At 39.5% G+C, this 25,380-nt stretch overlaps 1 protein-coding gene across 5 annotated transcripts in view; it reads right to left on the bottom strand.

Moving 5' to 3' along the window:
- Positions 1 to 25,380, bottom strand: part of LOC136420924 (retinoic acid receptor alpha-like) — a 141,521-nt gene that overhangs the window by 24,125 nt on the left and 92,016 nt on the right. Inside the window, exon 1 of one of the 5 annotated variants that reach the window (XM_066408055.1) lies at positions 15,315 to 15,448. The exons of 2 other annotated variants lie outside the window; for them this stretch is intronic. In XM_066408055.1, coding sequence (XP_066264152.1) covers positions 15,315 to 15,381 — 67 coding nt within the window. In that variant the 5' untranslated portion in view covers positions 15,382 to 15,448. Of the gene's footprint in view, positions 1 to 1,682; positions 1,937 to 15,314; positions 15,449 to 25,380 lie in introns of those variants that run through there. 2 more of the 5 variants (XM_066408052.1, XM_066408053.1) reach the window with 2 other exon arrangements.

Here is a 25,380-nt window from a genome sequence, read left to right as displayed (position 1 = left end):
GGCTTTGCTGTTTACAGTTTGGAGCAGTATAGAAGAGCCAAGCTTTTCTTTCACAAATCATATAGTTCAGGGCAATAATCAAATAATTCACCAAGAAAAGCATTCATTATCTAATCACTACAGAAACACTCATAATATATTTTTCTAATTCTAGAGCATGAATTTCTGATTTTTTGTCAGGTACTGTACATTAAACCAATCAAATCTACAGGTACAGTGAATCATCTGTTGTTTTGGTGAGAAGATCTGATACAGTTCAAATTTCATGCAACTGGTTTTACAACAACATGGGTCCATAAGAGTTTGGTGTTTTTGTTGTAACAAGCACGGTGTAACACTATATACAGACTGAATAATTTAGAGCCAATTTGACAGATGGAATTGTCTCTCTGCCTCACAATGGTCTAAGTAGTCTGTGTTTTCTCATCTTCTCTCCATTTCCATTGTTGTTTCTACGGCTTTTCACGGGTCCAAACAAATGCTAATGCCCTCTGGCTTGCTTGTCCAAAGCAGTGGCCTGAGTCAAGGGTATCTGAAACCTGACACCTGGATTTTATACACCCTTGGGAAGTTTTCTTACAGTTTGACAGCTTGGAGCTAATGATATGCTGCATTCATATTCATGTTGTCAATCAACTGCAAATGACGTTGATTACCAGCTTAATCTACAGGCCTGAATGCTTGCGGGTAATTTTCCGAGAGCTGTGGCAGTGCGACTGGAAAGTAAACAAGGTTTTCTAGGTGTTGTTTTCGCAGCCAGTGGCGCAACACACCTGTGCGGATCAGGTGTCGGGCGCGACGGTTGGCTGGTCATGCTCGGAATATCACGTGCCCCGGGCTCTTTCCACATCCTGTTGAGAACTGGGAACATTCCTTTTTCAATTTGGATCAATTATGGAGTTTGCTGTGTCATTTAGGAGTGGGAGCCTCAACCCAAACTTGCTGTGGAAACCGGACATCTAACGGAATTTCTGACGAGTTTTCGGCAGCTTCTGAACGGCTGTTGCGCTAAGCAGTTATTGTCTGGGCATTGAGGGAATCACAATGGTGAAATTCCTTTATCTTTTCCGAGGTCTTTTTCACTTGCAAATTTTTGCCACAAATCTGGAGCCTAAACCACCAAACCAAGCCTGACAATACACACACATGCGTGAAGCCAGCCAAATAAATCAGGGTTTAGCACTGCTCCTACACAAACAGACAAATTGTGCGATTCTTGGTTTGCCACGATATAAATCTCTTCACAAAAGACACAATTAAATCACCAAAACTCAAAACTTCTTTTCCTCCAAAACAAATTCTTCCCCTGAATCTTGGCTTACATCCAAAACAACAACTTAGACCCTATCAGCCACAGAAAGACTGGCAGCAAACAAGCAAACGGGCAAAACAAAAATCACTCCTTACACAACAGGGCCCATATAAAAATAGGTCAATCCCGGCAGGCAGGAACCATATTAGATCCACATACTTGTCCCAGGGATAGGAATTTCTCCCCAAACTGTCTCTACCGCCTTATATAAACACTGTGGGTTGGCAACAAATTGCTGCCTTAGCACATGGTCAAAGACAATGGAGTGAGGAAAGGCCGAGGAAGCAAGTACTGGTGTACAGGAAAGAACCCTCAGCCCACCCAGAGTGGGTAGGGGGTGTGCTGGGCTGTTGAGTAAGAGCTAGCTAACCTGCATGGTGGGTCTGCCAGAAAACTTCGGCGATGTTTGCCTCCCAAGCACGTGCCAGGCGGGGCAGTAGCTTCTCTCCGTGGGACATGGAGGCCATGGATCCGTCCTCCCACATGTTTGGGTACAGTTTGGGCACGGTGCGAGCAACAGAAGCAACTCCGGGAGCTTGATAGAGAGGTGTCAAACCCAGCAGCCCAGGACCTAGGTGGAAAGTTCACTTGCTGAACTCTGACTGAACCCAGGCCAACTAGGAGGGCTTTAGTATGCAAACTGGGCTGTACCACCTTTTCACAGGGAGGTCCCACAACAATAAAACGGTTTCTTTTGTCCCCAGTTGCGACTATACCTGTTATGGAACATTCAACTGGATGTCTGAAAATAACTATTAGCACATGGCGTAGATACAAAGGGTAGGTAAATAGGAAAATTAATCACATTTGTTTGGAGGCTGTCATACCCCCCTCCCCACATACCTTGTCCATCAGTGGGCCTGACAGTTGTTCATGATGGGCAAGCTTGGCAACCACAGTTTAAATATAGCCTAGTAAACCACACACTGCTGTTCTAAGGCAAACAGGAAAACACTCCAGAACAACTACTAAAGATTGATATCAGGCCTTCTTCTGGTTTTGGTTTTATAACAGGAAGACAAGGAGACAAGAAGAAGTAAAGTTCCAATCCTTGGACAACATCATGGCTGCCAGTTTGATCAAATTGATGGGTTGTTATCCCCTCTTCCTGTGTGTTATGTGAGTGATCAATCTGAAACAGGTTGGCTTGTCATGATGCAGATAATATAAACATCATACAATAAGCAAGATACTTGCTTTCCTGCCATATTTAGTGCTGTAACATAAAGACATTTGTGTCAAGACTATCCATGAAAAAAATATGGTGGGTAAAATCACAGTTAATAACTCTACTTCTGTCTATTCTAAATCTTTCTAAGCCTTCTTTCAGGTTTTAATTCATTCAGCCCCCTCCCAATACACACATACATTAATCTAAGCCATATTAAATTTATGTATGATCTTACCCAACATTTAATACTAGTATATTTTACGGTCAACTATACTGTCCTTAGACATGAATAAAGTTAAAACTTAAGACTAATGCATCTTTGGCAAGATGTGAAATGTAAAAGAAGGCACTGTTGAGACCTCCGTGCATGTGTTGGGTGATATTTGAGACTGGTCTGGCCACTGTAACAGGGATCAGGGGTGTGGTGCTTTATTTGCACAAGAGGTTTGGATGACTGGGAAGCCATATTAGCTCTTGATTCTATGTACCACTACTGCAAGCCTGAATGCCAGACCCCTGATCTCTATAATAATTCCTATGATATCAGTTGTCGATCTAACTCGGGGAGTCTGCTGTAAAATTTCCTTGGGAGCATATTGGCCCTGGAGCCGAAGAATTGGCCTGTGTACGCCCTGGAAACAGACTGGTATCCAGGCTACACTACGTCAGACTGCTCGTATAGTTGCCATCACACACAGTTGCTCTTGAATGTTATAAAAGATTATATCTAGGATTGATTGAAGGTTTGCATCTCACAAGAAATTATCTCTGAAGCATTACATAAACTTTGAAGTTGATAGAAATGATGGGAAAAACAGTCCTAACTAATTATAGATTCTAAACAAAAACAAACATGCACACTGTAAATCATATCCAGCCTTGCTTATCTAATTTCAATCTCCATGTATTACACTAGCCACTATTATGATCCAACCCTTCAAAAACATCATAATACACATATAAAAAAAGCTTGCTTGAACTGTGAAGTAGTAGTATCCGGTATTTGATACGTGAATAACATGAAGAAAACAAATCAATGGACACAGAAAGACTCTCTGTGACACGCCATTTACATCTTTTGGCATTGGAAAGAAACCTTGCTCATAGCATAGTAAAAGTTAATGAACTTCATGTTCTTTTGTTTTCAGCATTCTGGGTCCCTCTTCCTTCCTTTCAATCAAGTATTGGGGGCGGAGCCAACAACCACCCCAGACACAATCAACAGGATGACACTCTTCATTGACAAGTGTGTGATAATGACAAATGGTCTGTGGAAATGACACCTTCAGTCCGTATAAAGTTTACTGGAAAGGTTTAACAGAATAAACCTGTCTGGGCCACTATATCTTGAGTATCAGCAAATATTTGTGGAATGAATCGTACGACCATGAACTTTGGAACAGTGGACTCCAAGGACGGGCTGACACCCCACAAATGCTACCAGGCTCGGAAAATATTGAAAAATGATTTCATTTGATATCTTTGTTCTCACAGCCTGCAGGCAGCCATGTCTGAAAATTGGCAGACCAGAAAATTCTCTGGTCCAAATGTCAAAGAAATTTACCCTGCCAAAATGCACCAATCCACAAGGTCCTACTTCAAATACCAAGTTTTCAAACTGAAACTTGCAAATAAATCTTAACTTTCCCATTTCTAGAAAACTTTTAAGATGCCACTTTAAACTTGGCTCTAACTAGTCTAAGTCTAACCAACAATCACAAGTGAAGCAAATATTTACATATTTCATATCGAACAAAACATTTTCTAAATGTAATATGACAATTTCTAACAACCTTAGATGGAGGAAAAGTTGTGATCGTGACTTAAGTCTTGAATAAAACATTCCTGTCCGTCAAGAATATTTTCAGGAAATAAAGTATTTCTATAGAAACCGTCCCCCTAAAAAAAACACACGATATATTCAGCCTTAGAGATCCTCTATGTAACATTAGGTGGTTGTATATGTCTTTTAATCACAAGATTATTTTCAATTTTGGAGCCAAAATTCTACACAGTGGACCTTTAAACTAAGTATGGCAGAAATCTCCAGTCACTTAGATAGTGATAAATGTAACCTTTGCCCAGAGCAAAGGAACAGTTTACCCAGTGGTCCCACTCCCCTCCCTCTGGCATACCTCCTGTCAAACAAATAAGACTGCGCAGACCACAGAGCACCAACTCCACACTTGTCCCACATGCCTCTCAGGCTCTCTCCACATGCTTATCTATCTTTGATAGCGCGCCACGGACTTTACTTCCAAACTTACCGTTTTATCAGCTTTTATCCACTTCAGAAAAATGTTTACCACTAGAAAATTTCTTACGATAAAAGACTCAAAAGACAATCGCAGGTGCTCTTTATAAAAAGGTGTGGTGTCAGCAATTTTGGACCACTGGAAAATTTCTTCAGATAAAAGACATAAAGAGAGAAGCATTTTTTTTTTCTTTTTAGAAAAATGTTGTCTCGGCAATTTTGGACCAAGGAATTGAAAAGAAAATGTAACATATTTGAGACAAATGTTTACCACCAGAAAATTTCTTCAGGTGAACGACATAAAAGAAAACAAAGAAAACTGTCATTAATTTTGGACTAAGGAGTTGATAGGAACAATGTAACACACTTGAAAAAATATGGTTACCATCAGAAAATTTCTTTAGAATCTAGATAGAAGACATAAAAGAAAACAGCATTTTTCTTTTTCAGGAAAAAAAATTCTCTGAAAATTTAGCAATTTTTCTGCTGATAAATCATAGAGCAGCAGGTGTTTTTTTTAGAAACATATCTCGTCAGCAATTTTGTTTCAAGGAGTTGACAAGGACAATATACCACTCTTAAGTATTGACAACTTTACACACAGTAATACACTAATGACAAACAGTGCATAGGTGTGTGTGTGTAGTTTTGCATTTACAAAAGGCGGCCAGACTTTGAAAGAAGTCAAACACTCCCTTCAGTGAAGACCAATTAATCTATTGGGCAATCCCACCTCATATATGAGACAAATTTACTCTGAGCTCAGCACACCTGTTAGGTAAGGTGTAATCTCCATAGCAAATATCTACCTCTGAGACCAATAAAGACACTGCAATTTAGCAGGAAAGAAGCTTTGGAACTGGATAGCTCTATACTAATAGTAGCAGAGAAAAGGTGCCAACAGAAAAAAAAAGAGATGTAAAAAAGAAAGAACTGGACACATATGTTGTCCTATATCCAGCTTTTTTCTGTAACTCTTTGTTACACCTTTCTTGTATATATTGAGAATTGAATTCTAGTAATCGAGTGCATAATCAGCAATCCTACTGCAAGACCAGCTAGAGGGTCCTAAACTATATACTGATTCTATACTGTCACTATGCTACCAAAACTCGCACTTTGCAGTCCTTACACTTGGGACAGGATATTCCAGATCTATGTCCATTGTACATTGAGAATGTCTCTGCCTATGTTGAACCTGTGTAATGTACTATGCAAAGTTGACTGTCCATTTTGTTTCAACAAATCGAAAAATATATTCCTATAAATTAAACATTCCTTCTTTTTTGTCAAAATGGATAGTCTGTATTCATTGTTCAATAACTACGTGTACAAATTACAATGACATACATATCTTATAGTCAAAACAATGTCTTGCATATTCCAATTTATCCTATCCCATAAAAGCATGAAACATAACCCCAATTTTGACACTAATCTCAGACAAACATTGAACAGTGCCCCTAATCCCCAAGCTGATCCAGGGCCTCTTGTTGACTTAAGGAGGATTTCCACTGGTGCTTAACGCACATGTGTGGGTGGATGGGTTTATAACACTGCGGACTTCCGTTACTACTTACACCAGCTATCTAATACAGTATATAAGGAATACCACCAACAGAGTCCCTCTAGCCTGTTTACCAAGGTTTTCAAAGCACAAAAAACATTCTAACAACTGTATGCCTGGCCAACCATTTTGATGCCAACCTTAGGGCACACCACTAATGAATTTTCTTCAATAAAGACATAAAGATGGCACAAAATATACTAATACATTGACTGTATTAAAGATACCAGTACTTAGGACTTCAACAATGAAAGCAACATCCATTGTCTTTATTACTGCATACCTGTGTCATCAATTTGCGAATCACTACCATAAAAGTCTAGTTTTAGTTTTGTGGGAGCATTTGATTTAAGAAGAACTGGCATCTACCCTCAGTGGGCCTCCTATGGCATTCGTATCTGGTCCAGTATTTGAGACTGTGATACAAAACATGCAAGTCAAAACTATTTTTGGCCTTTGACACAAAGAAAATCCAATTCGGATTAAACTATATTTGGTTAGAGGCATCCTAGAGAGGTTGGTGGAAAGTTTGACAAGTGTTCAAATTGGAATCCTCATTCACAGTAACTTAGAAACATTTTATACAACTTGCCAGCAAATTGTGTCTCATAGGAAGAATCAAACTGCTGGAAGAGCTATGACAAAGCCCGCAAAGCATAGCCGCCTTACCTGTCCTCAAGCCCAGCTTTGTCGAACCATACACAGAAGGATTGGATCTTTTCTATAGGAAAACACGTTCTAGAGGATTTATATACAATATCTGGGATTCGGTAAATTTTGGAATCTGCGCACTGCGAAAAGTGTGGTAGGAATCAAAGTTAGTTTTATTGCACAATTTTCTTCAGGTTGTATTTTTAAGTTTGAAGAAGTTTTTGCTTGCTGAAGTATTTCTGTGTGCAAGAAAGCATGTGTGCCTGTACAGTAGTCAAAATGTGTGGCAAATGTTCTTCACACAGAGTACGAAATACCACAGTCACAGTTGCTTTTCCAAGCGAAAACCATGCGTACATTCTTGCCCACACTCGAGCCGGTTGTTGGTGCTCTGGAACTGGTTCTTACAGCTCCTTAATGTGACAGGCTGAGAGACTGGAGTAAACATGTACAGTTGCTCAACGTTGACACACCCTGGCCAGACGCCACAAGAAATCCAAAACAAGTCCAGGACTGAGTGGCAGGTGGCAGACTTCTGATGGAGGCTTGCAGAGATAGCATCTCCCCAGTGTCCCCCTGAAGCATGGTGTCTTCTTGCAACACAACATGACAGGATTGCATCATCTTGAAGAATGCCCATCTGACGATCTAAAGGGATCATATAATCTTAATTTTGTCATAGATTAAACTTTGATTGCAAGTACAACTTTTCAAGTATATGTACACCCATAGATTAGCTCATGACGAGCAATCTTTGACCAAAGTAAGTATTAGCTGTCAACTTCGAACAATTGTTTGCCATGAAATCCAATATCTGATTGTGCTACGTTGGAAAAAGTGATTTGGAGAAAGACTGATTGCAGCTGCAGGATGTTCAGACCACTTCAGCAACAGAACACAGTGGACTCCTAATAGTGCTATGTCGGAAAAAAAATTCAGAATGCCAAGCTTCTACTAGCAACACTTTAGCAGCACCTGGGAGACAACAATGTACAACTTACACCTTACCAGCGACAAAAGAAACTGGAAGAAACTTTGCCTGCTCAGCAGCCGACCAATGATGATGATGAAACTAGTATCAGTACAGAAAACACTCATCCAGATTGTAACCAATAATTAGTCAGAAACTTACCTTTCAAAACCAATACGCAATACCTTTTTCCTTTAAAGATATAAGAAATATTTAATTTTAATTCAATGTATACCACTGGATTACAATATGAAAATATCAGACGTTTCAGATGTCCATAAGATATAAGAGATAGGTGAGGAAAGCACATTTAAGGTCTGTGATATATTGTTTGATACCAGAAAGTGTAGCCACTCTTCTTCCCCTGCAGACCACTTTATAATTAAGGGACCAAAAAGTCCCCTTACCTCCCTAAGTAAATAATATTAAAGCCCAAAGTCTCTCGCTCCCTTCCCAACAGCTTGGCAAACTTTCCCCAAGCAGATATTTGCTTACTCTCCTGTCCTGTGTGTGTCTACCTTCCATTATCTTGATAAGACTCCAGTCAGTGCTAGACAGTTCCTTGGACTGGAACTCATTAAAGGGAAGGTTGAGACTAAATGTCTTTTGTTTCTTACCGCAAAATGCATCTTTGGTAACATTTTCATACATCATTTAGTGTGAGTTATGGTTGTAGAAAGTGTGGTGAAGTGTTGGGTGGGTTTGAGACTGTATTCTAAGTTATCTGAGTAAGTAAACACGGTGTGTTTGGGAGGGTTCAGCGAGGGGTCAGCAACTTTCCCATGGATGTCCCCTGGTTGCACCCCCAGTCATTTTGACAGATGACTTTTTTCCTTTCTGAAAGCTTCTGTTTCCTATGAAAATCAACTGGGGGCAGAATTACGACCAAGCACAACACTGTCTCTCAATTAAAGTGTCAGAACGTGTCAAATTTGAACCTTCGCATGCCTCTAGCTAGAAGCCAGCTAACACGGTGTCAACCAGAGTTCACCATATTGTCTAGGCTTGTAGGGTATAGACTAGAACGGCCTTGCTATAGCTTAACAACACCTTTCCTGTTTTAGGTTACTTTCGACCTCCCATTCCAAGTGTGTCCATCTGCACTATGGGGATCCTGTTTCAGAAGCTTTTTACTCAGAAATGTTAAGTGTTATGAGGACCTTGAAACTTTGCATGGTTGTTTGGAACTGGGCAGGGATCCTTGGGGGTCATCGAAAGGTCAACTTTGTTTAGGGTCTTGAGTGTCACTGGGCAATGTAGGGAGGTGGCCCTTCTATGCTACTGGTTTACTGTAAGGTCCTATGGGCCCTGTACTGGCTTCAGTCCCACACTCTCATCTTTGGGGAGGGGTAGAAGAATTTCCCTCCCTTTGTGGCGTTGTCAGGAGAAGTCTTGAAGCATGCAGGGGTGGTGACACCCTGAATATGGGTGAGAGTTCAGGAGTAATGGTTAATTGACCCAAACCAAAAAGGTTAACCTCTGGGGCTAAACACTATAGCTGACCCATAGGGCCTGCCACTCGCTTTCCTATTTCAATCTCCCAAGGGAGCAGAGCTGTTTAATGTCTTTTTAAATGACTGGGCACACTTGGCTGTGGGGGAGTGGCGACCCACACAAAGCTGGGAAGAGTTTCTTTCAGATACTATTATCGGATAGATTTCAATCAAATGTGCATCCAAGGATTTTGTGTTAAGAACTTTTTTTTCTGTGATCTGCCAGTTTTGAATCGCAAAATGGAAGTGTGTGGACACATGGATTTTCATGTAATTGATTTTTAAAAGTCATTATGTGGGATGAGAATTTTAAGCCATCGAACCAAATACTTGAAGGACTGTCTAATCAATGGTCCAAGAATTTTTTACCAGATGAAACAAAGAGGGGAGTAGTCTTCTGGCTCCTGGAGATCAAACCCGGGCCCACCAGTGCACAGTCCACATGCGAACCACTAGGCTAAAAGGTCCGGACCAGTTAGACTGGTCAGTTAGTGGTGCTTGAACCCCTGCCTGTTACACAGACAACCATGGGATGTAGCCTGGCTGCCAGCCTTTTTAGCTAAAATACCCTCTCGGTCACTTCCATTTTTGGCTACAGAAGCGACCGAGTGAGCGGAAGAAAGCTAAAAAGGCTGGCAGCCAGGCTACATCACATGGTTGTCTGGTGAAAAAGTCTTGGACCATTGATTTGACAGTCCTTCAAGGCTAAAACATAAGAGACGGGGTGAGCGGAGTTAAGCTTAAAAGGCTGGCACCCAGGCTAAAAGGTAAGAAACGGAAAGAGCAGTAGAAAGCCAAAAAGCCTGACACCCACACTACCTATGATGCTGACTAACGTAGACATTTTGTCAACAGCCTACAGACACATCATGTCTGGAGACCTGGGCGTTCCTGATGCGGGATTCACAAGGTTATGCACAAGGTCACCTGGCGCAGAAGAACTGATTACTTTTCACAGGTGTGTGATTTCGACCTAGCGGGCAGATTGCACAATCACGCGACTACAACGGAAGTTTAAAACATAAGAATCATAGTCATTGTGGGGCTTAGTTATAGTGTAAGGGTTGTACTTCTTTTAAGTAGTCCTTGTATGTCACACTTTGAGTACGTTCCAGATAATGCTGATCAGCTAATGTGTTTATCCCTGTGGCAATTTATTTGTTGTGCATTCATATGTAAGATTTACACATCAGTGTTCGGCCCAGACAGGTGTTATGGCATCTGTGGACATCCTTTCTTTGTGGCGGATGCCTTCAACTGTGTCTACAGGTGTACAACACATCTTTTATCAGAATGTCAACATTAAATTTTCGAAAGGATGTGCCAGACTTGAGTAAGATTATAAGAGAGAGAGAGAGAGAGAGAGAGAGAGAGAGAGAGAGAGAGAGAGAGAGAGAGAGAGAGAGAAGAGAAAGAGAGAGAAAGGGCATAAGAGAGAGAGCAAGAGAAAGGGCATAAAAGAGCGCATAAGAGAGAGTACACAAGAGAGAGAGTTTGAGAAAGATGGAGAGAGAGAGAGAGAGAGAGAGAGAGAGAGATAGTGTGTCTGGTATGAATGCTGAACTTGCAATACATTGACCATACAGCTGCAAGCACCTTTAGACTGTAGCATATCAGAGAATAAAACATCACATTTTGATAATTTCTCTTTGTACACTCTGCATTTTCTATCTTGAGCTGTGGATGTTCCAAGAACAACCTGTTGCATGTACAACTGTCCAACCAATTTGGATCCAAACACTTCTCAAACTCAAAGCAACAATGGCTGAACTTGCGGTGACCCTTTATCGGAAGGCTCTATCCCGTCATAGGAGAAGTACTCGATCCTGGTATGTTTCAAAACAAACCGCAAGGGCAGGTCTAGTAATTTCCACATGATTTACATCACTTCCAACTTCAGCGGCATGCTTACGTGACCGGAGGGCTTTTGAACTTCCCACGAACTCAACAGTCCCAGGAAAGTTCAAGGTTGCCGGTCAACACCCGTGGAAGGCTTGGAATTTGGGAAAGCTCAGCTGGCTAAAACCGAATTCCGACATGTGCCTTAAACTAAATGGTGCTGGATCATCTTCCTTTGTGAAGAGCCAGCAAATCCTAAAAACGTGGTTTTAGCCGTAAAATGTCCCTGTCAATTCCTGACCTAAAAACCCTTGGCACTTTCCACAAGTGAAAACTTGGGGAGGCACCCCGGATAGAAGGTTAAGGGTACAAGCTGTCCACAGAGGATTTACACAAGTCTGTCAGGTGTAGTAAAGTAAAGAAAACATCCCATAATGCACTGGGCTCCAACCTTTCCCCTCCTGTAAGCCTGTTGCATTGTGGTATACATGTATACACATCATGTCTGGTCAAATCTGAGATTTAGATTAGAACAAGAGGATTTTCTCATTTCTTCTGTTAAGAGCAGAATCTTCAATGACTGTCAACCAGGTTATTCCTAAAGACTTTGGCGGATTCCATGCGACATAACAACATTCAATTCAAATAGCTTGAGGGGATATTGTCTTAAAGATTTGAAAAGATATACGAATTCTGCATGCAACTTAAGTAACAGATCCACCTTCTTCTGAAAACCGTATGTGTTTCTTTCGAGGGAACACACGTGAGGGAAGTTTGTTTCAAAATTTTCAGTTATATCTTGTTATTTTTTAATGAACTATTTATTCAAAGTTGAATTCCTAGATCTATCTGAGAGTTACAAAATAAGTTTTTAATGAGTGGTTTAAGAAAAGTTCCTATTACACATCTGATGACCGACAGGTGGCTTTATTAGTTTCATTTGTTCCTAAACTAAAATGAAACTCAAAGAAAATATTGCAATACTGGCTTTCAACCAAATCCTTAAACACTTTTGAGAATTTTTCCACACTACTCGGACTCTTATCTGTGTCTATGCATCATAAGACAATGACTTTGTTAGATCTATCAGTCTAAAAATCTATGTTTAGGCCTTGATTGCGGAAGGCGATAAAGATCTGACAACCAAGCCAAGACCTGCCTTTTGCTCTGTTTATGGACTTTATAACTGACAGTCCAGCATTACTGTTGGTTGGTCCAGCAGTACAGTGTGCCGACCAGACAGGGCATCTATGGGTTCAACAAAAGTTCACCATTTTCAACCCGAGAGTTTGTTGACCTCTGAGGTATTCAAAACACCTGACCAACCTGTCAGGTGTAACCGATAGAACGGTAGATAAGACCAAATATTGAGGATGACTGTAGCTTCCCCATACATAACACGTACTGGTACTTTAAAAGGACAAAATGTCAAACCATTTTTGATTCGGACAAACTGCATGTATTTTGAAAATTACGGTTTACCAGGCCCAGTTTAATTGATACCTAGTATAATTTCCATATACCCAACTATAAACCCAAAGGAATTTCTTAAAAATCCAACCAGTATGTCTAATTACTAGTAGTAAATTTTGATTCTGTTAAATTGGGTTTCAGCCTAAGATTTACAGAGGCTTTGTCTTTTTCATTACAAAATCTTATTCCACTTCGTTTGATTATAAACATCGACATGGACTGAGACAAAAATTGATTTCATTGCACGTTCTTCCAACATTTTCCATCAGTTTTTCGCTGTCTGCCCTTTTCACTGACCAAAACGAAAATTGGACCAGAGCGTCTACTTATCAAATCCTGTGACCGAGGACCGGGCTCGCGAATGACGGATGAGCCGTCGTGTGCCGCCGACTCTCGCCCGGATGCTTTATCCTGGTCACAAAATTAATGTCTTCATTAGGGCAGGCTCTACGACAGTGCAGCGTCCTACCTTCAGCGTAGATCCATCACTCCTTGATTAATTTTGAAATATTAATGCCATAAAACTTTACTGTAACGTAGGTTAATGAACGAATTCTGAGTGATACGCGCGATGGTGATGTACAGCATTCGGCGCATTAGCATTCCGATCTCTGCTACTGATATGATAATCGTAATTTAATTCTTCAATTTTCCAGCGGAGTCGTAATTCTTTGGTGACATTTGCTGGTCGGGAGTAATGTACCAATCTGTCAGCAGTGACGTCCTTTTTGCTCCTGCTTTTTATCAAATTGAAAGCTGTGATATTTTAGGTGAACTTTGACCTCCCGGACAATGCCGCAGAGGTAGCGTCTACTCATGTCCGCCCAACTGTCTACCTCGCTCGTTTGGTACACAATTCAAATGCTTGACAAACATGCTATGACGTAAATCCCGAGTTAAAAAAAGACTTTTGATGACAGTGAAGACAATTGAATATGCAAAAAGGTCCACATAATGCGTCATTCACTGAAAGGTGTGTGAACATTGCTGCTCATAATCTACAAATTAATTTACAATACGACTTTAAAGAAATGTATTAACACTGAACATGGAAAACTTTATTCACATGGACTTGTTTCAGATGTTGAATGTTACAATGGAATAATTTTACGCTAGACTTATAATAAAGGATCCTAGAATTTGTACAGTTTAGCAACAAGAGCCAGTGTTGCTCAATTGCTCAAGTAATTCACAAACCAAAAGTTCACTCTCCAACTCTTCACTGTTCACAGAAGTGTTACACTTATGGATCCTCTTGTGAAATCAGCCGTAGGGTGTTAATGTTAGCATCAGCATTCAGTGGATGCGAGTATTTATTCTGGACACAATATGATATCAATCTTATTCTGACATGATGACAAAGATGAAGATGTAGCACACCTGTCCAAGTGCCACCTGTTAGAAGATAAGTTGTTTTTCGTCTACCGTAACACCCCTCTATGAAAAGTACTGTCAACTGACATACTATGCGGCAGTTTCAAAGTTCATTCAAAGTATATATATACAATTTATATATATCAGGAGGAATCCATTTTCATGATTTAGCATAATCTGATAAAGCAAGAGGAACTTGTTAATGTTTCGCATACGGGGAAATACAGAAGTTTTTAATTGCCACATTAATCACTATCAGTAGTCACAAAGTTGCACACAAGCACGTGTGTATGGCAGTAACAATAGAGCTAAGTGCAACGATTTTCCTACTAAATAGATTTCTGGACTAAACGGTTTGATGCCTTCAGTATAATCTGAGGAAAAATGAATACCTCAGCTGCTTAGGGCTATATTCTTTTTGTAAAAGTTGATGGGGTGAAAATAGAAAGGAGAGTGGATGAAAACACTGTTTCCTTAAACTTTCTCTCAGACTTTTTCTGTTAGATATGAAATTAAACTTTCATTACCCGGATCTTGAATTGGATCTGTGGTCCCACAGTAGCAAAGGGTCAAAGGTCAAGAGAAACTTCTGGAGCTAAGATGTTCCATAGGTCAGTTTACCTGATGCTCTTCACAAGGTACGACGAATGCATACAAAAAGCAAAGTTCAACTCTCTGGAACAAACTTGCACAAAATGTTTCGAAAATTGATAGCTTTTTGTTGCCAGCTCTCATATATAAGCCAGAATGTCACAGAGACAAGTAGCCAAACAAATAACACACAGGTAAACATATGGTTTCTTGGAAAGCCAATAAGTGTTGTGGTGAAACACAGCGGTTCAGTTCATTATAGGAGGGTGTTGGAGTGAAATGGACTTTGACATGTGACATTTGCTACCTGTTGGGGGAACAAGCGAGAAGGAAACTCACTGTCACGTCCAAGCCGGGTTGTAAATTCTCACCTCGACAGGTCCGACATCCTCCACTTGGCATTTATTCCAAGAATGTGAACTTCTCGCAGACAACCTTGGCGAGGAATGTTCATTTGGGAAACTCGGCCCGCAAAGATCCTTTTGATTGATACCATGCTTGGTTTCCCGTGTTTGACACATACGGAATGCCGTTCATACTTATACATTGTTTAACTTCATGTTGATAATGTATTACATGTGCAGAGACTGTTACATAAGCGAGAAGTGACATACAATACCTTTCACAGTAGGATCTCCAACCTTGATGTCTGGACCTTTGGATCCGAAACACACCAACCTTACCATAACGACAACACGGCAAAGCAGAACAAAGTCTGTATGCCACCCAAAATGGCGACTTTACTCCACAACAACAGTCCGAAGTGCGTGGTCGTTAACAGCCAGATATTTGCACAGTCTTAGCCAGTGTTACCAGTCTATCACTCTTGAACCTTGTACCCAACGTTGCAACTGTTCGAACGTTCAAGCCACCACTGCTGCTAGACCCACAAGGCAGCTCACACTTGGTATAAATTCTTAGTATTTCAGTCATTTACAAAGAAAACCTATCTATCGTCTAAGAGTTATCTATTGACAAAGTGGTGATACTTTCTTTTCAGCAACATGTCCGAACGTTTGAACAAGTTACTGTGTATACACACTGTATATGGAAATGTCAGCTTTTAATAATGGGGATATTTTGAACATAGATTGAGTTGCATACAATATGTGAAATATTAACAGGCGGAGAGACAACACTTTACACAAGTAATTGTAAAAAATGACGTCAAAGGTTTTGAACGGATGTTTAACTATTGGTAACCAATTGAGGCTATATAAGGCGACTGAAAACCATTGAACAGCTAAGGAAAAAACAATTGGTGTACTTCTTTTATTCTGAAGTTTTTCCTTCTGTCAATCTCTATATTTTTCTTTACACCTTCTTGTGCATATTGTTATTTTTCTAAACATTAGTAACTGGTTAAATTATGTCCCATTAACCAAACCACCCGACAACATCCAATGATAAATCTATTTTCATTGATACAATTTCATCACAAATCATGTTCAAGGCTATCGATCTCCATGATTCTCCACATTATGTAGGTAAACTAGAGCACTACAAACTCTTATCGGGTGTTTCTGCCATCCTGACTTAGTAGAAAAAAGCTTTATGGTCCAATATCTATGATTTAAGGGTAATTTCATTTGATATTATCATTCCTTATTCTAACGTTGTCTGTTCAAGCTAATGATAAGATGCTGCAATGTCTTGTACTATCTTCTTGTAAAATTCTAAGATTCCATCTCTACTACTCTTCTCTCTCAGCATATCTACAGATATAATCATATTACAATACGCATGAGGAATGTTTTCCTTAAAGCTATTAGCTGAGAGTGATACACACAGAGATATGCATGTTGCCCAATGTCTCACCTTGACGTTAGTAAAAATATTGCCAAGAACCGCAGGCTTTAGAAACAACCTGACTGGGTTGCAAAGGTTGCCTGTTCAAACCAAGTTTTTTTCTAGCTTTAGATTTTCTCAGTTGTCTTTGTTTTATTTGACAGAGCGAAAAAATAATGGGGTGGGGGTGCGGTGTGGTGCTGTAGTAGTCTGCAAAAGTTTGAACTTTTCAACCCTCTGAAATGCTTTCCCCGTGTATTTTGAGGGATGAATTCCGAATAGCTTTATCTAAATTTTGCGAACATTTTGTCACACTGTTGACTATGTCATGAAGTTATATCTTTGTGCATCAAGGGGGACAGAATGGTTGAAAGTTCTGTATTTCCCGAGCAGCAAAATTCCATTCAGGGACTGACGGATGGATGCTAAAGACGGCCCTGGTCCATCCATTCTCTTTTTGCCCACGTACATGTAGTTCCAGCAACCTCCTTGGTTCCAGGAAGTACAGTAGTTCCAGGAAGTGAGTTAGACTCATCAAGGCTACTTTTTTTACACCATGTCAGGAAAAAAGGCAAGCCAACTGACAGGTGCTAACCCTTGCTGGGTAAGTACCAGACTGGACAAGGCCAGGCCCTATCTATCTTTCTCTCTTCCTCTCTTTCCCTGTCAGACCAAACCGAAATTAGAATGTTCTGAACAAAGAAGTTTAAGGATTTTGCCAAGTGTCCATCATCTGGACTAAAGTAATGGCCATTCTGAAATAGTTTTGACAGACAAAATTGGCTTGTCTAATACCAAAAATTATAAAAATTACATCAAAAGGTTTGCCAAAAATCCTAGGCTAGGCAAAAGCCTATTCTCCAAGCAGAGGTTTCAGTCGAGTGGGCTAGGAGTGTCTGCGATTTCTAACATTTCTTAAGCCTAAGTCAGCACTTTCTAAGACTCACCTTTCTAAGATCAATGCTACTTTCTAGAATTGAACCAACATTCCTTCTGAAGTCTTAAAGGCAAAATTGAAATTACCAAACTAGATCCAAAAACAGCAGGAAGCAAATATCAATCATATCCAGATTATTAAAGCAAACCTTTTCATTTTTTCTCCTTCTTATGATAGATAATCGTCCTTCAGCAAGACATTTTCTAACACTGAACATAAGTCCCCAAGTGTATTCACACCTGCTGACACTATATAAGATTTCAACAAGGAAACGCTAAAAATAGATGCGACATATCTTGTGATTACTTCCTTGCAGGGGGGTAGTGATGATATATTAATACAGCAATTAGTATCCAATTACCACATAGTACGGGTAAAATTAGGGTGGCGGAAAATAATCATCGCAAACACTCGGTCTTTCCTCTAACGATCGTCCTGAGACTTGCGAGCCCCGCAGGAAAACACGGATGTAGGGAATGTTGTGCAGAGTTTTAATATCAATTTTGGATGCAGAAGCCAGCATCAATTAGCGAGCGGTAATCATAATCCATCACCGGATTAATTATGAGATCTGAAGATAAGCCCTGAGAGATTATCTACGAAAACAGTTAATGAGAATGTACTGTGTTTGTTTATCATATTTTTCAGAATGTATGTAGGTATTACTATTAAGAAGTTTTCTTTTTAAATTTCAACTCCTTCACTTACAAAAATGTGCGTTGTGTTTATCTTTTTGAACAGATGTGATTAATTTTTTTCTTTTTGATTTTAAATTTCAGCTTCTACTCTTACAAAAACATGAATTGCTATATGTCTATAAAGTCACATAAGCCCAATGCTACCAGTATCTATTCTACCTCAGTCAGAACATCTGCTCTTGAAGTTTTGTTCTTTATTTGCCTCTAAATTGAACCATTTAAAACTTAGCAATCAGCAATGTACACTATCCTCCATTAACAAATGTGGAAACATTAGATAATGAAATTAAAATACTTGAGGGATGGTAACCTGTATTTACACAAGCTCTCAGCCGGAGGTTACTGACCCCCACCCATCTAGGGTTAAAGGCGGTCACGGAAACCGGCTGGACACTAGGAGCGCGATTTGTCAGGCTAGAGGGATGGGGGCTAGTTTGAATGCCAGAACCATCAGAAGTTTCCAGAAGAAGAAGAAAAGCTAAATAAAATGTTAACAGTTTGACTGTTAATTATACTTGTATTCTTGAAAATACAGCTGATAAGAAACATGTCAAACTCCTTACCTGCATGTGTGAAGCCAGGTGTGTCCATACACAGGGAACACAAACACGGCAGCGGGAAGAACCACAGCAGACAGGAACAGGCAAGAAGAGAAAACAAAAACACAAGTTTTCACATACATTTGTATAATACTGATTCATAGTACAAAAAGTCTAAAGCCACTGAAAACTGATATATTTGTATCATACTTATCCATAGCAGAAAAAGTCTAAAGTCACTGAAAACAATGAAAAAAGGGTAAGTTCAATTTAAGATAAACTTAAAGTAATTTTTTCTTTAAAATTTTCAATGGCTTGCAATTGTTTGAATAATACTTCAAGTCAAGTCAAAGTGAAAAAGCAAAAAAAAAATTGATAACTGTTGACAAAGTTTGTTCTGTTTTGTGGACTGTCTTATGTTAAGAATATGCGTTAAAACTTGTGTTTGTTAAAACGATCGCTCTTCAATTCATGATTGCTCTAAACAGTTCCCTAATTTGCTCAAACAGTCCTTGTGGGAAGCATAGGTTTATGAGATTATGTACCCTTTTAATTCTGTGCACATTGCAAAGCCAGTTCACCTATTGTTATCAATATTTACTGATTTCATGACGTCCTCACTAGTGGGTGTACAAACGATTCAAAACTTTTACATCGGCAATGCATTAATGATCAAATATCATTGTTCAAAATGATATTGAAAAGATTTTCATAATACCTTTTGTGATGGATACTCAAATTACTAATTGAGCAAAACAACAAACAACCTTAAGGTAATTTATGTAAGCCATTTGCACGATATTACACAGCTTATAATCTTTTGTTTTGTTTGATATTACGTTTACAATAACCAAATCAACAAGAGCCTTTTAACATATTAATCATATTCTTCCTATCAACAGGATATGCATTGTGTCAAAACAACTGCAGCAAAAGCTCGCAAAACCAAATTATGCAAAAACGATCTGGTAATTTGATAAGTTCAAGGAAACCGCACGCTCGCATGTGTTTGTGTCATTTGCTAAGTGCATGCTAATGGTCCCACACTGTCACATATACGTTATCAACAATTCTCTGTGGAACATGAAAAAACGCAGATATGCGATTACGCGGTTTGTAACAAGGGCAGTGTTGGCAGTGTCAGAGTCTGGTGAAAGAGCATCGTCCGGTCAAAAGGAGAGGGTACGCCACTCTCGCAGCTGCCGACCATATTTCTGCCAAATGACTTCCAAATAATGTTAGCACTGCTGGTGTACCCTCACCTTTAGCTTAAAACACAAGTCACAGTTGATGCCAGTATAACAAGCATGAAAGGGAAGAAGAGCCATGTGTGTAAATTGGGAGAAGGGAAGTGTTATTCTTGGCTTTCATGTACTCTTAAATTCAACCTGCCATGGTACAGTAAATCATTAAATTTTTGCGGCGGTTTCATTCTTGCGGTTTTCATTGTGAACTTTTAGAGAAGATTTACAACATTGTGAATATGTGTTTCTAATGCATTACACCTGAACTAACTACAGAGTTGTTTCAACCACGAACTTAAAAGCACTGTGAAAACCTCCTTTGTCTTCTTACACAAAATTGAGTCCACGCAAAAATAAACGAATTAACATTTTATCGGTAAATTTGTGTTATACCACTCTACAATAGTTCTAGGGTAAAATAAATTTTCGTACACCTTGATTCTGGGTTGATAACTCTGGTACTTGAAGGCATGACTATTTCTTGTTCTTTTCTGATCTCAGGTTGGTACTGTAATTCACTTTATCTTCACGGTAGCAAAATTTCATGGGACTGTAAGAAAATGGACATTTTCACTGAACTTTAACTTCACGGTGGCAGCAAATGATTTACAGAACTGATGTGTGAAGAAATCATAAATGATTACAACAGGTTTTTCACGGTGATGACAAGTTCACGGTACAGGGGTGACAGTGAAAACAGCGAACATTAAGTTACTAACACCCCTTGCAATTCAATAACATATGGCTGCTAACATTACAAGTTTGGAGAAAAGAGACAATTTTTATACAAAAGTATGTACATACTGAATGGATAAAGCAAAGATGACTTCAACAAAACATTTCATTAACTCAATGATATTTTTGATGTGTTTGGATGTGATTGGCTTGGACTGTACCATGTTTTAGGTTATGGGGTCAAAGTCATAAAAGACATCTGCGACATGTCAAATGGAAACAGCTTGCACATGTTGGCTTTACAGTCTGACAGTTAAGACTTTATTAAGACAAAAATCTTCCATATCTGTTATAGAATCAGTAACAGATGACAGCAAAGGAACAGGTAACAAAAGTTTGTCAAAGTTTAGATTAATTTAGTGTATTGATCACATCTTCCTTAAGGGATATGTTTTGCTTTAACTTGTAATATAAGTAAGTATTGCTCCTATGATAGTAGTCAAATAGTCCCTAAAGAATCCCTGGTCTCTGTATATAGAACAAAATTACTAAAATCAACTGTGAAAAACAATATTTACTAGTATTGATTCTTGGGTAGAACTGTCTTTTCTTTCATACTTCATTTTTCATTCGGAGTTGCAGTTAGATATAGTAAATCTTCTTTTCTATATATTACTTTTAATTAACTAAAGTTGGCAACAAATATTGATCTTTTCTATCGAACCAGATGGAAAATAACAGAACAGCATTACCAGATAGTGAGAAAGTGTGTGTGACTGAGTGTAAATGAATTGTTTCAAAGTTGGTTTCTAGGTTAAATACCAAACTTTCCTCTTGACCTCTTTTTTCACTGTAATCTACTTTTCTTTTTCTAACAAGAAATCAAGTCTGAAAGTCCATTGGAATTGTTACCATGGTAATTAACTACATGTATATAAGATACATTCAGAGGAGGAAATTTCCTTAGGTTTGTAATTTGAGCCAGCTTTTATAACAAGCTAATCAAATTCTTCCTGAGGTATGAGAAAATCATTAGAGCAGGATATCAAAATATCTTCATATCTTAATGGATTTGATATAAAAGGATATCCTGTGTAAAAATATGGTCATTAGGACAAATATTTTGGTAGGAATGCAAATTATCTCGTAATGACCACATGGTTTTTTTAAGTGATTACTGTTTTGCAAGGCCAGCTTTTCTGGGGTTACAATTGAGTCAAAGGTCTACACTAGATCAAAAAAAGGCATCAGCTATATAACGTTAAATTTAAAAGAAACAATTTGTCAGGCTTTCGCTACATTCATCAATTACGCTTTACATAGAATGCACAAACACTCTTTTAAATTTGAGTTGTCTGCCTACCAGTTACTGTACAAGGAATCAAAACTGCTGATTATGCTCTACATAAAAGGGCATGCAGGCCCCCTTTCTGGACATGAGTACCTGAGAGGTAGGAAAAACAGATTGTTTTGGCAAGCAAAGGTGGAATAGCTCTGACACAGCTAGTGTTAAGGCATGTGTCAGACTTACAGTAATCCTAAGACGATCATGCTTGCAAAGTGTGGCCAAAACAGTGAAAGAATTTTGTACCCCCTTAAGAGGGTCTGCATGCTCTTTTCCATAAGGCACAGGCAGCCCCTTTTTATTTCCTGTAATTCGTAGCGAAAGCCGTGTTATTCACGTAATTCGTAGCGAGACATTTTGCGTAATTGCCTTCCTTAATTACAGTGTGATACATAGGGTGTTCTTCTGAATTCAGCGTAAGGCGTTGTTGGGACCCCCCCCCCCCCCCATGCAGACCCTCCCAACATTCAAGACATGGTTCTTTTCCAGCATGATAGGATCATGTTACAACAAGCACTATAGAACAGCTAAGCACAACACTGACTCCAGAGGCACACAAATCAGGCCCTTAATGCTCCAATGAGATTGGAATTAGAATGCAATGACCTTCGATCCTAGCCAAAAATTTTTGAGCCAGCGGTCACTACAGAGGCTGGTAGTGGTACTCAGGCTACTTCGATCCATCGCTGACACTTGAAATTGCTACATAATGAGTGCTGTACAAACTGCACAAAGTTTCGGTTCTGCTCCCTTTCCTCAGACACTTCCGAAGGTAAATAACACAAGGCTCCGTCCTTGGATCCATAGAGACAGAGAATGCTGCCCTGTCAAAACTGTCAAAACCAGGGACAAGTCCAAAAATAATGGCCACAAGCTAACAAACAAAACAAACAAGTACCCTAGCCTGGCTTAAAAGTTCATTGACCTTTGCTAATTACATGCTGCAGACAGCATTCAACAAATATGTAGAACTTCCAGTAGTAGAGGGTCTAAACGAACATTTATAGCAGTCAGATTTTCCAATGATAACTCTTACAAATGCACTCCAGTCTGTGTTTTCTGCCATAGGAAGGTGATGAACTGAAGAGTGTAGAAACGTGTGAGGTCCAGGCCCTGTTTCTAGGACACATAATCACCGTGCACTTGCATGTCTCAAGCCACAGTGTTGGACATTGGTCACTTGCCAAAATGCAGAGAATCCAGTATCCAGACCTGACATGAGGTCAGGTCTAAATTCATGGGGAAAGAGTCTAACTTGATCAACCTTTGGGGAGCTGAAATATTTGCAAAGTAATACCAATTTTAAGAAGAACTGGTGTTACAGCTATTTCTAAAGAAAAGAATCATATTAAGCACACAGGCCCTCCCACAAAAAGACCTGTCAACTAAATTCATTTTGCTGAAAATATTACCTCAAAGGAAAATAGTTTTTGTGCAAATTCTTCCTGACCTTGTGCAGAAAAGCCTGTATTTCACTGATTTATCAAACAGCTTCAAAGTCACTTCTTACAAGGAAGGAAGTCTCTTTTCAACTTCACTGGTGTTGAGACACCTACTTAGTGTTGTACAGAAAGTACAGCCACTACTTGACATATCAACTTCTGAATAAACGGCTTGACTGACAAGTGTGGCCAAAACTTAAGAAGGAAAGAAAAAGAAAACCTACCAAAAGAACACCACATAGAAAGGTGAGCCACGGCAGCTGCTGCCATACACTCATACTGGCTCTCGTTCATGATGCCCGTGTTGTCCATGTCGGTGTCCATCCCTGTGCAGTCCTAGGCCTGTGTGTGTGTGTGTGGCGACTGTGTCGCAGGGTTTGAATCCGGACCTTCAAGTCTAGACACTTTATTGGAAGCCGTCTTTTTATTTCGGATGTAAATTCTTCTCATAACTCTGGATTAACTAGCTCATAAACTCCCAGACCCAAACTATAAATCCCAAGTAGGGTGACAGAGCACTGGTTTTACTGCTTTTGAATGTTTTTCCAGAAATCGTCGGAAACCGACCAAAAAGTGGCGTAAACGTGCGCGTCTTTGATGTTGACAGATCTACTGTGATGATTGCATTGACCTTGCACTCCTCAGTACACAAACTATTAGGGAGGACCTTGGGTTGGCTGGCAGATGAGGTCACCGAGAGGTCAGAGGATCGCCCCACCAAGGGGTGGGAGGGGCCCATAAAAGTTTGTCAACAGGGACCAGGCATGGTTGGCTTCACCCGTAATCAAAAACACATAAAGATCAAATGGTAAGAACTGCTGGGCCCTCTGGCACCTTCTAACTACTTGTCAAGACAACAAGATTGGATTACTTGCTAATATCATAGTGGTAAGACTAAGCTTCCCTTTCTTAGAATGACTGACAGCAGTGTAGACTGGTAGTCTAAAGTGTATGTCCGACTAGTAGAGGTCATCAAGAGGTCACCAGGGCAAAGCTCTTCCACACTTTACGACTTGATATAACACTGTCCAATTTCTATATTTATCATCCCGATGATAATTCATATCCAGGAAACCTTAATGTTCTTTCACACTTTGCAAGGAAATTAGCCATGTCAGCCAGGCCTTATACAGCTCCAACTAGTAAATGAAGTCAAGGCTAGTTTCTGTCCATAAAGATTTATTCGATTTCCTATAACTTTATCTGAAAAGGGTAGAAATTAGTGGTTAAACCTTTATGGTTAGGATTGGTTAAAACTGTGAACTTCAAGACAAATTATCTGCACCGAAGTTAAAGATTGTGAAAATAAACAAGGAGCTAAAACATTAGAGGGCAGCAGAATATGATCTTAGACTCAAGGTCAATTAAAACAGACCGGCTTATTTTGGCTTCAGGGGTGGCCTTGGCATCTGGTCTACATCTAGGTAAGGGTACACCTCAGAATTGGCATTATTACCTTTGCCTAGAAGGTTATGTTTCTGGTGCCATGCCATTTGTCTCTGTGTGTGTCTTTTTGTTGCCAGCATAACTTTAGAAGCTGTGTATGGATCCTTATGATATTTGGCAGGTGAGTAGGGGTTGGGAAAATGAAGGTCAAGTTCAATGATGGGCCTCCTAGCAACTTTCTACGGGACTGCAGTGGAGGTTTCTTCAATGATTGTGAAGGTCAAGATATATGTGTGTGTGCGTGTGTGTATATATTCTACCTTTGGATCTTGGCCCCTCAAGTTATGTGAAAGACAGGAACTAAAACATTTTTTTACAATTTTCACCCTGTCCTTATAACTTTACACTTTTATGATGACATCTGACATTGAATGGTACAATCTGGCTCTAGGTATCACACTTTAAACAGCAAGTTTCTTTCATAGGTTTTATCTGCATTAAATCTAAAGGTCCCACAAGACAAGTCATAATGCTTTATCACCTCCTTTTTTGCCGTTAAAACTTGACAAAGAAAGCAAAGGTACAGAATATTGTTTAGGTTGGATTTTCAACTTAGATTATTACAACATAT

Source organism: Branchiostoma lanceolatum, chromosome 15 (genome assembly GCF_035083965.1).
Source record: "Branchiostoma lanceolatum isolate klBraLanc5 chromosome 15, klBraLanc5.hap2, whole genome shotgun sequence".
Taxonomy (NCBI): Eukaryota; Metazoa; Chordata; class Leptocardii; order Amphioxiformes; family Branchiostomatidae; genus Branchiostoma; species Branchiostoma lanceolatum.
Note: the sequence above shows the minus strand (reverse complement) of the source record. Positions and strands in the feature narration are given on the sequence as shown.